Source organism: Phyllopteryx taeniolatus, chromosome 4, assembly GCF_024500385.1.
Source record: "Phyllopteryx taeniolatus isolate TA_2022b chromosome 4, UOR_Ptae_1.2, whole genome shotgun sequence".
In the NCBI taxonomy this organism is placed as follows: Eukaryota; Metazoa; Chordata; class Actinopteri; order Syngnathiformes; family Syngnathidae; genus Phyllopteryx; species Phyllopteryx taeniolatus.
In genome coordinates this window covers 28973340-28984366 of record NC_084505.1, presented here as the reverse complement: position 1 = coordinate 28984366, position 11027 = coordinate 28973340, and the positions used below count along the sequence as shown (strand labels likewise).

Genomic DNA, 11027 nt, shown 5'->3' with positions numbered 1-11027 from the left:
ACAACTCACCCAAAAGGAGAAATTCGTTATACCTGAAGAGTTCTTTTCAGAAATGAGAAAAAACTAATTTAAAAAGGTACATTGTGCCATGCAGTGCTGTTGTGTACAGACTAAACCAATTAATTGTTTTAGCAGGATACACTGTGGTAGTATTACCCCCCCCCCCCCACCCCAAAAAATACTAAATATACCTTCCGAACTGTACGACCTGGGGAGTTTTTTTCAGAGAACCAACAAGTTTACATATACACTACAGAATCCTTATCTTTTATAGTCTGTTTTCAACCATTGTTTTTTGTTGTTGTTTTATTTAAAAACCACTGACAGAATTGCAGCAATAGACTTATGCGATGTGGCGACGACCCTGGCACAAAATACCGAAGGGCACAAAGAGGAGCATGTGATTAGCATGTCAAACCTCCCAGCCGCCGCCACGGAGGACTCAGCCAACGCTGGACCAGGACCACATTCCAGGACTTCTATGCTCTAGGGTGGTCCCATTGTTTGTTGTGTCGTCGCTGAAGCGGAACCCACTCTTCATCCTTGTTCAAATACACCCTAGACACCTCATGAAGTATTTGAAATTGTCCAACAGTAATCAAACCCAACACAGACTGCCTGATTCTGACATATTATCATTTCAGTTTGTATGCGGTATGTTCGCACGAATGCATGAGTGTTTCTGTGTGAGTGTTTTGAGAAATTTAGAGGGGAAAGAAGAGTCGGAACGCATTTTGCGCATGTGATCATACTGTATGCAGAAAGCACAGTGACGTAACAATGTCTGATTCTGGGAAAGGGAAAGAATTTCTAAACAAGTATTCTCTTTGTCGTGTACAATATACAAGGTTTAACATTTAAAACTCAGATTTATATTGTTCATAAGTCTTGACATTTGTGTAGGATTTGTGCAATATCAAAACTTAAAATATCTTGTCCAATGACTGTAGTCCATTATATGTTTGAAAAAAAAAAGCACTTCACAATAAGGGTGTCAATTCGGGTTTATATAGGGCCCATACATATTTTAATAGAATTATCAATACTTACACATTGCTTACCAGAAGGCATCCTTTCGCTTTATCTCTTTTGGTAGTAGCTATTTATTAAACTATAACGACTATGTCACCAGCATGCTTCAGTGTGTCAAATAATTCATGCTTGATGTGTTCATTACCGTGACGGCGCATATGCAGAGAACAGGTTTTGTCAATATTCATGCAAAAAAAAAAGAAGAAATAAATAAAAAAAAGAAAATCAATTACACATTTCCAGTCATAAATGTCAGCAGCACATGGTGACGGTACAGATGTTGAAAGTGTCAAGGTAGCTCTATCGTGATAGAAAGTGAGCCGACATTAATCGCAACTTTTTGTATAATTGTAGTAGTTTAGAAGTTGTATTACGTCATAAAGAGTTTATAACATTGTCATTAACTCATACAGCCATTAAACAAGGTAAATGCGCAAGCATTACCTTGCTTGATTGAAAATCCACAGACAATAAGTGGAATGTGGAATGGGGAAGCACTTTTCTCATCGTCTTTCTGGATGCTGTGTGTGTGTGTGTGTGTGTGTGTGTGTGTGTGTGTGAGACTAGGGGGTGGTGGGTGCTGCTAATACGCGCTCCAATAAGGTCTCGTCATGCGCACCCTCGCTATTTAAGACAAAGAAGCATGATGAACTAATTCTTTGGGGACGACAGTCGGTCACACCAGGAGCAGCAAGATGCACACTCACAGGTAAGGAAAGAAAATACACAATAAAATATCATACCTATACATTTGGTTTCATTGAAAATTCATTATTCATTTGTCTATTATTGTCCTTTCTCTCATTGTGTATATATAAAAAAAAATTCATTTCTTATCAAAGATAATGTGGATAAAAAAAATTATAATTGCCAACCTCGACAAGCGCTTCTGATCTTGTGAGAGCTGGACGCTAATTACCCCTTGAATTATGAATAACGGCACGTAGCGCCTGCAGTGAGAAGTTTCAGAAGAGAGCACATAATCTTTCGCCTGAGAATTTAGTAGTGTGGAACTTAAATGAAGGTTGAGTGTCTTTAAGTGCCTTCAATGCAGCACGAATTCCACCTCCCCTTCAAAAAATGCTTTTGAAGGCTGTGTTCTGTTTTTCAACAGGAATACACAACAACTACAATACAACGTGCCAAACAAGAAACCATTCAGTTTTTGTGCAGTAAAAATGAACAATCTCAGTTCAGACACTTATTAAAAATATTCTGTTATGGAGTTGGACTTGTTGTTTATGTTTAGGCCAGCGGCTATCTATCTATCTATCTATCTATCTATCTATCTATCTATCTATCTATCTATCTATCTATCTATCTATCTATCTATCTATCTATCTATCTATCTATCTATCTATCTATCTATCTATCTATCTATCTATCTATCTATCTATCTATCTATCTATCTATCTATCTATCTATCTATCTATCTATCTATCTATCTATCTATCTATCTATCTATCTATCTATCTATCTATCTATCTATCTATCTATCTATCTATCTATCTATCTATCTATCTATCTATCTATCTATCTATCTATCTATCTATCTATCTATCTATCTATCTATCTATCTATCTAATCTACTGCCTTGCTCTTGGGCACACTGCTGATGACAAAAGCTTTTTCCACTCGTGTTAACCGTTCAACGTCGGTCGAGGTCGGCACTCTCCTTATTGCGCTTCCTTTTCCACCGTTGTTTTTCGTTGTCACAGCGACATGCTGCATCTTTTCTCTCACCTGTTTTTGTGCTGCAAGCATTTGGCGAGCAGGTGTCCTTGTGGCGACCTTGTGCGTCACAGCGACTCTGGCCCAGTTCCCTCGGGAGTGCGTCAGCCCCGAGGGGCTTCGCAGCGGCCGGTGCTGCCCCTCCCCGTCGGGCCAGACGGGAGATGAATGCGGCTCCAGCACGGGACGGGGTCAGTGCGCTTCCATTGCCGCAGACGACCGGCGCCACGGACCCCAGTACCCGTATGCGGGGCGCGACGACCGAGAGAGGTGGCCGCTACGATTCTTCAACCGCTCTTGTCAGTGTAACGGGAATTTCAGCGGCTACAACTGCGGCCGATGTCGACATGGACTGACCGGACCGAACTGTGACCAGAGGATCTCTGTGGGTAAGAGAAAGGCCAACAGTTTGCATAGTTACAAATAGTTATAGTAAAATAGACACTGCCCCAATTAATCGCTGGGTGGGTCATCGACATTTTTCTATAAACTAGCTGGCTGTAATTATCTTTACTATGGCATGATAGCCTCTTGTGTTGCAATCTTGACTACAACACACACAGTAAGGCATCTGTAAAGCTGATGTTTCTGGTGCAGTTTAAAGAGAAAGTACACAGGTTTACCTGTCTGCCTTCTTCCATCCAGTGGAAGAGCATCGAATTGAGCTGCCTGGCATTAAACATCGCTGGCATAGATAGTAGAAAAAAGATATTTGTTATTTGTAGTAAATGAATCATCCATCCATCCATCCATTTTCTGAGCCGCTTCTCCTCACTAGGGTCGCGGGCGTGCTGGAGCCTATCCCAGCTGTCATCGGGCAGGAGGCGGGGTACACCCTGAACTGGTTGCCAGCCAATCGCAGGGCACATAGGAACAAACAACCATTCACACTCACAGTCATGCCTACGGGCAATTTAGAGTCTCCAATTCATGCATGTTTTTGGGATGTGGGAGGAAACCGGAGTACCTGGAGAAAACCCACGCAGGCACGGGGAGAACATACAAACTCCACACAGGCGGGGCCGGGGAATGAACCCGGGTCCTCAGAACTGTGAGGCTGACGCTCTAACCAGTCGGCCACCGTGCCGCCTAAATGAATCATTTTCAGACCAATTAAGTGAAGCTGTGCGTGGTTGGTTGATTGAAGACTCTAAATTGTTTCTCTGTGCCCTGCGATTGGCTGGCGACCGGTTCGGGGTGTACCCCGCCTCTCAACCGAATATAGCTTGGGTAGGCTCCAGCACGCTCGCGACCCGAGTGAGGAAAATGGATGGATGGATGGATTAGTTTCTGTGGCACACGCGATGATTTAGATCTCTCTCAGTATTTCATGGGAAAACAAGCAAGGGAATATAAGCAGTACTTGTGGCAAGGGAATGGGCTCGTCTCATATGAAATCATTTCTCTTCTCTTATGTTACTCTCCTCTCCCCTCCATGAACACTTCTACAGTGAGGAGGAATTTAATGCAAATGAGTGCCACTGAGAAGCAAGCATTCATCAACTCTCTGGACCAAGCAAAGAGGACGATCCACCCCGACCTTGTCATCTGTACAAGACGGTATTTATGCAAATTCGCACAACATTGTATTTTCGTAACTCATGAAGTCATCAGTCTTCGTCTTGGGAAAACAACAGATTGTTTTGAAACGTTTTTTTTCTGTAAAAGCCGCAGGTAGAATAATTTGGGGAGTAACAATGCATTAATATTTGAAGCTGTTCTCCACTGAAGTGCAAACCTTTTGACCTTCTTGTCAAAAGTGACTTCCTGCAACACCCACAAAGGCTTTTAACACTTGAGGTCCCATTGGCAGCCACCGTGGGGATTAAAAATGCATTACAGAATCCACTGAGCAAAGACAAAACCATAATATGGTTGTTCAGTCATAAACAAAATATCCAAGTGGCTTGCTGGCGAGGAAACCGTCCATCATGTCGGATATCTTCGCCAAGGACAACAATGAAAAGCTTTTGCGTATCTGAATTTGTATCGGGGGGTTAAAGTCTAAATACGGACCTTCAACAATGTCCAAACATACACTATTTCAAAATGAAAAACAAAACAAATATTATTTTGGACAAGTACACAGGAGAGTTGTAGCAATACTGCTATATTATACTATATTACATTATTAATTATAGAATAAGTAAGATGATGTTATACTAACCGTATTTGTTATATGAATAGGTTACTGTTATAGAAAATCCCATTGTGTAAGGATATTGTTTATTATTAATAATTAACATATTATTTATCTTATAGTTAAGTCTAATTGTATAGCATGTAATATATTGTATATAATATTACATTTTACCTTCAGGCAGTAGTATATAAAAATGAGGAAATACTGTTGCAATATTGAGAATGGAATGGAGATTAAAGTGGTAGGAACTGATAAATTGATATTGTTTTCTACTCCCTTTTGAACATGTAAGCACATAATTTATCACCACTAATTGGGTTGACCACTGATTTACTTTCTCTTTTGTTGTTTCCATTGGTGCTTTATTTTTGTTTGTGTATTTGTATGTTTGCCTTTTTTTTCCTCTTATAAGTTCTTTTAAATAACATAAAATGTGCTCCAAATAAACACACACACGTAATGATCTTCCCTCCTGCTGTCGTTGGCATTTTTAGGTACCAGGAGATACTTGGGCCGGATGGCAACACGCCTCAGTTTGAGAATATCACCATTTACAACTACTTTGTGTGGAGCCATTACTACTCTGTCAGTAAAACCTTCCTGGGCTCGGGCCAGGCCAGCTTCGGAGGGGTTGACTTTTCCCACGAGGGCCCCGGTTTTGTCACCTGGCACCGCTTTCATCTGCTGCAACTGGAAAGGGATATGCAAGTGGGTCGATTACGGGATGACACAACACGTGAGGAGAAAAAAAAATACGTCAGAGGCGGGAAATAGAGGACGATGCACAGCCCGATACCACAATTTTCAATGATTGAGCTAATGAGATGCAGAACAAGAGCTGTGTCAAAAATGGCAGTAGAAGCATTTGGTCGGAGACGAGCAAAATGTTTCCCACCGGGATCCTCTGACACGATTTTTGGCCATCTAAAAAAAAGTACATCTACAAACTAAAACCACATATAAACATACTGTCCTATTAGTACAGCTATTACAGTGTAAATAGAAATTGAACATTGCTATCTTTGTAAAGGTATTTAAATTTTTTTGGGGAAAGTGTCGGCCTACCTCATAATGCGACCAGTGATCATAGATTACAAAAGACAAAGAAAGAGATTACATCAATGAATTACCTACTAACCTGGTCTAAGAGTCAATATCAAACTTATATAGGATCTACATTTTCCATACGTTATATAGGACATGCTGGGCGACGCATCCTTCGCGCTGCCCTACTGGAACTTCGCCATCGGAGGCAACGATTGCGACATTTGCACGGACGACCTCTTGGGAGCCAGGAGCTCCTTCGACATGAACTCCGTCAGCCCCAACTCGGTCTTCTCACAGTGGCGGGTGATCTGCGAGAGCGTGGAAGACTACGACACTTTTGGCACCGTCTGCAATAGTAAGGAACAGTCGCTGGCTCGAGCTGCTGATACCTTTGCAGTAAGGGAGTTGCGGTGATGCAAGAAAAATGAGGACATCCACCTCATAAATCCAGCGTGTACGACACAAGCTGCTATAAATATACCCCCTAGCTGCAGTGCTGTGTTTGAAATTGCTCACAATTGCTGCAGTCTGTCAGAAATTCAATTTGTTAAATTATTCTACATCAGGGTTTCCCAAAGTTTTCAGCTCAAATCCCAAGTTAGTTCTCCCCGGGACCCAAACTTCCAGAAAGAAATCATTCTCTAACTTTTCATCCGGGTGGTGGGAGCAGCAGACTAAGCAGGAATGCCGGAGACTTTCTCATCTCCGGCCTCCTCCCGAGTTCCACCGTGAGGGCACGGAGGCGTACTCAGGTCCCTGGAGCGTGTCCTAATAATGCCCTGAGGTCTCATCCCAGTGGGACTTGCCCAGAACTCTTCCCCATCGCAGCGTCCAGGAAGCATCCAAAATAGAAACAGCTCTCGCCGTGGAGTCTCTTCCGAATGACCGAGCTCCTTGCTCGGTCTCCAAGGGTGAGCCCAGACACCCTGCAAAGGAAAGCAAATTTCACTCTCCTTCTTGTACCTTGTCCTTCTCACCATCCATTTTTTTTTTAGCGCTTATCATGTTCAGGGTTGCAAGGGTAGATGGAGCCTATCCCAACTGATCGTGGGCGAAAGGCAAACTACGACCTGGATTGGTCAATTGGTCAACCGCAAAGCTCAAATAGAGACAGAAAACAATTTCACAGTTCACAGTCAGACATACTGTCACTGAGTAGAAATGGATCCAAAGATGTTTGCACAGAAGTGGGCTGTGTGAACCATAACATCATCCGTGACCTACATTGTACTAATGCACCAAATGCGGTTAATTATTGGAGTCCAGGAAACAACCCCAGGGATAATCCACATAGGTTGCGAACGGCAATTGGGCTTGTTCTTGATTGTGGAAAACAGTTCACGTTTGATCCAAAAGTTTTTTGTTTTTTTCGGAACTAAAACCTATTGTACTAAAGGTAAAACATTTTCAACAAGCAAGAAGCAGTCCAGTTTCCTTTGTTCAAAATTTGTGGATTACTGCGTGCCCCTCGAAGTGCTTTAATGTTTTGGATTTTAATCAATTACTGCATATCTTATCACACTTTGTTTGCAAGCGTTTATTCTGAATAGTTTGTGGCATTAGAGACTAGAATGAGGGCAATTGTGTGAGACACGGAAATAAATCAGCTTTAGGTGATCAGATTTGCACGGATTGGAACTTGCCTCTCAATGGCACCAGATTTAAAACCCCCAAATCACCGCCAGGCTTCCAGTTTTAAAGAGCTACCATTTCTTTTAATGTCATATTCTGGACTAATTCTGAATATCAATCCGCTTTGAAAACATAAACCATACTTGGGTCTTTCAGTCCAATGGCAAAAGTACAAGAAAAGGAGGGATTTGGAGGTCGATGGACAAAAATGTGAGAGTGATGCGTCTGGTTAATCTCCTTGGAGAGTCACGACAGGCTCGCTATTTCCTGCGTCAACAAGCAACTTCTCCTCAACTGGGTTACGGGGGGTTGTCTCATCTCCGCATGCGCTTGTCTGGCAGACTTTGATCTGTGGGAATCATCCTCACACCGACAACTTTCTTATGTTGCCGACTGATTGCACCCGCGTGTGTGTGTGTGATGGAGGGGAAGAATGGAGGGAAAAAAGGAAGACAAGAAGGAGGTCATACTTGTAAAGAGACTTCACAGCGCTCCCACTCACTGTTGTTGAAATTTAGTGAACAATTACCACGCTGTCATGTTAAAGAATGATCAAACTCGTCGAGTCTCCCACATTGAATGAGAGAGTTGTTGAATAATACAACATAACTCATCACATCCCCTTCCTCTCCATTTCCGTGGGGACAAGTGACCTGGATCTGAACTGCAGCTGCTAAAAATCCTTGAATGCAATCGTTGCTTCCAGCTAGATGGTCGTCATCCTTTTCTTTTTGTGCTGTACTCGTTAGAAAGCACTAACTCCAACCTTGTGTGCTCCACTCGCAGACACAGAGACCAGCCCCATCAGGAGGAACCCGTCGGGCAACGTGGCGCGGCCCATGGTGCAGAGGCTGCCCGAGCCGCAGGACGTGTTGGACTGTCTGCAGCTCAACACCTTTGACACACCGCCTTACTACTCCACCTCCTCCGAGAGCTTCAGGAACTCGATTGAAGGTGTGCGCTGATGCATCACTGTTCTTCTCATCCAACATCTGAGTGAAGAGCAAAACAGAGTGAACTTCATTTGCATTGCAACTTTCAAATACATTAAACATGTTCTACAAAAGTCCGATTTAAAGGCAAGGCTCCTATGCTTATGCTGAGTATAAAGGTCAGAAATGTAAATCTACAGAAGACATCAATTATAAAACGGACGCAATTCTCTTCCACTGGTTTCATTGGACCTTTAAAAGCTGTAAATGTAGCAACGTTCCAAAACAAAAATGTTTCAAGACTAAACATCAGACACTAAGTTAATTAAAGGCACTTCACACAATCCTTCAAAGAATGATACACATTCATGCATATTACTGTACATATAACAGTAATGCTGACTTCACGCTTGTTTGGTTTTCTGGTCCAGACCAAATTAAAGAATGACTATTTTTAAACACAAAAGACATGAAGTCAAAACCGACCTCAACAAGCGTTTGAGGAGAAACTTCCAAACTTGCATGTAGACCAACAACCATTTGTACTCACATTGACATTTAAGGCCAATTTACAGTCTTCAGTGAACACAATAAGGTGCTAGGAATCCCTGCTATCTGAGAGCATCGACGGAATACACAAAATGGCCAACGAAAGCCATTTCATCGATTTACTACGATACAAACATTTCAAGGAGCGCTGTAACCAATGTATCTGTTGCATATTTGTGATTTACTTACGCTCTCAAGTGCAATTTTGAATGCAATCACACTTGGCCTGATTATATGATCATATGGTGAGCAACTTCGTCCAGTCGATAGCGTTCGCATTGAATCAAATGAGCCGCATAATCAGAGCGCTCGCACCAGAGTTGCTTTGAACCAAACCTTTTGAGCGTATACATACCCTGCAAATACCAATTCTGGAACTTTATTTCCAAAAAGCCTGACACAGTCAAAGTAAAGTGCCTTTTGGAAGTCACTTGCTATTTTTCTTCATTTGAAAGACTTTGCGATTTCATTTGCTCTTGTTGTTGTTGTTAGGCTACAGCGCTCCGCAGGGGACATACGATCCGGTGATCCGCAGCCTCCACAACCTGGCCCACCTCTTCCTCAACGGGACCGGCGGACAGACTCACCTCTCCCCTAACGATCCCATCTTCGTCCTGCTGCACACTTTCACCGATGCCATCTTTGACGAATGGCTCAGCAGGCACCGACCAGGTAAGATTCCATCCAGCAACAGGGGTACGCAAAGTATGGCCTGGTGGGCCAGATACGGCCCACTCCCTTCTTTAATCTGGCCCACCGAGCTTTTACATTTACAAGTCATATATTTCTTGTATTAATTTATCAGTTTTTTTTCCACTAAAATTGCTTAGTTGAAATACATGATTTTTAAATTCATTTATCAAATTAAATAATTGGTTGATTGACTTATTGTGAATTGTACTTTGGCTTTGTCCCGCATTCCAAAAACATCCACGCTAGGTGAACTGAAGACTAAATTGTCCGTAGGTGTGATTATGAACGTGAATGACTGTTTGTTCATTTGTGCCCTGTGATTGGCCGGCGACGAGTCCAGGGCGTACCACGCCACGTGCCTCAGCTCAACTTTGACACTAATTAGGAGAAACAATAAAAAAAAATTTGCAGGGGAGATCGTCTATCCTGAGGAGAATGCGCCAATTGGACACAACCGCCAATTCAACATGGTTCCTTTTTGGCCTCCTGTCACCAACGCAGAGATGTTTGTGTCGGCCCCGGAAAACTTGGGCTACACCTACGAGGTCCAGTGGCCAGGTGGGATACACGCAAATACAAACCCACAGCACACATGATAATCCCGTGACGGCTATTGTGTCACCGCAGTTCGCGCCTACACGCTGTCTGAGATCATCACCATTGCCATCGTGGCGGCGGTGCTGGTCGTGGCCGTGGTGGGCGGAGCCATCGCCTGCGCGGTCCGAGCCCGATCGTACCGCTCGGCTGAGGCCTTGGAGCCGTTGCTGGGGGAAACCTTCCGACGATACTCCGAGGACGACCGGAGGTTGGATAAATCGCAGTCTGTTGTCTAGATCATCGCCTTTTTTGAAAAGGCCTTAAACATGTTTAAGCATTTTTTTTTTTTTTTTTTAAGAAAGCCCCACCATGTCTTTTAATAAAATGTCACTGGGTTCACGCTGAAATTCAGATTGTCGTTGTCATTGTTTTGCTTGGATGTCTTGTGACTTTTACTTCCTATACTTGAAAACAAATATCTCTACTCTCATGACTTTGTCAAATTTGGCTCATTGCTTTTTTCCCCCCCCAAACTCTGCCGATGATGACACGAGGTAACAAACGTAAACGCAACCGCGGCTGAGATCGTTATATGGCAGAAAACGACGGGGACGGCAGTGACATGGAGGAATGGGAACCAGCAAGCATTAATGATGACAGAACGAGTCGGAGAAGCAAGATATTCCCCATCCATGGCCTTATTTAAGAGGATTGTTTGTTGTTGTCAGCGC

The 11027-nt window shown here is 42.9% G+C and overlaps 1 protein-coding gene and 1 long non-coding RNA gene across 3 annotated transcripts; one reads left to right on the top strand and one right to left on the bottom strand.

Moving 5' to 3' along the window:
• Positions 1-1600: 1600 nt before the first annotated feature.
• tyrp1b (tyrosinase-related protein 1b) lies at positions 1601-10707 on the top strand. The gene is made up of 9 exons (XM_061771377.1): positions 1601-1741; positions 2794-3152; positions 4215-4323; positions 5401-5614; positions 6104-6308; positions 8372-8539; positions 9559-9738; positions 10171-10317; positions 10387-10707. The coding sequence occupies exons 1-9, from the start codon at positions 1728-1730 to the stop codon at positions 10590-10592; spliced, it is 1602 nt and encodes a 533-aa protein (XP_061627361.1). The 5' UTR covers positions 1601-1727; the 3' UTR covers positions 10593-10707.
• Positions 6300-9563, bottom strand: LOC133477066 (uncharacterized). 2 transcript variants are annotated; one of them, XR_009788218.1, is made up of 3 exons: positions 9256-9563; positions 8056-8577; positions 6300-6879 (listed from the first exon to the last, which is right to left on the bottom strand). It is a non-coding gene; the product is annotated as an uncharacterized LOC133477066 (long non-coding RNA). The 2 variants fall into 2 exon arrangements; XR_009788219.1 differs by having other exon boundaries at positions 8352-8577; positions 9256-9526.
• Positions 10708-11027: the final 320 nt, after the last annotated feature.

Coding starts and splice junctions, on each gene's coding strand:
- tyrp1b (XM_061771377.1), top strand. Junction 8,540..9,558: donor CTTCAGGAACTCGATTGAAG/GTGTGCGCTGAT, acceptor TGTTGTTGTTAG/GCTACAGCGCTCCGCAGGGG. Junction 10,318..10,386: donor CTACGAGGTCCAGTGGCCAG/GTGGGATACACG, acceptor GTGTCACCGCAG/TTCGCGCCTACACGCTGTCT.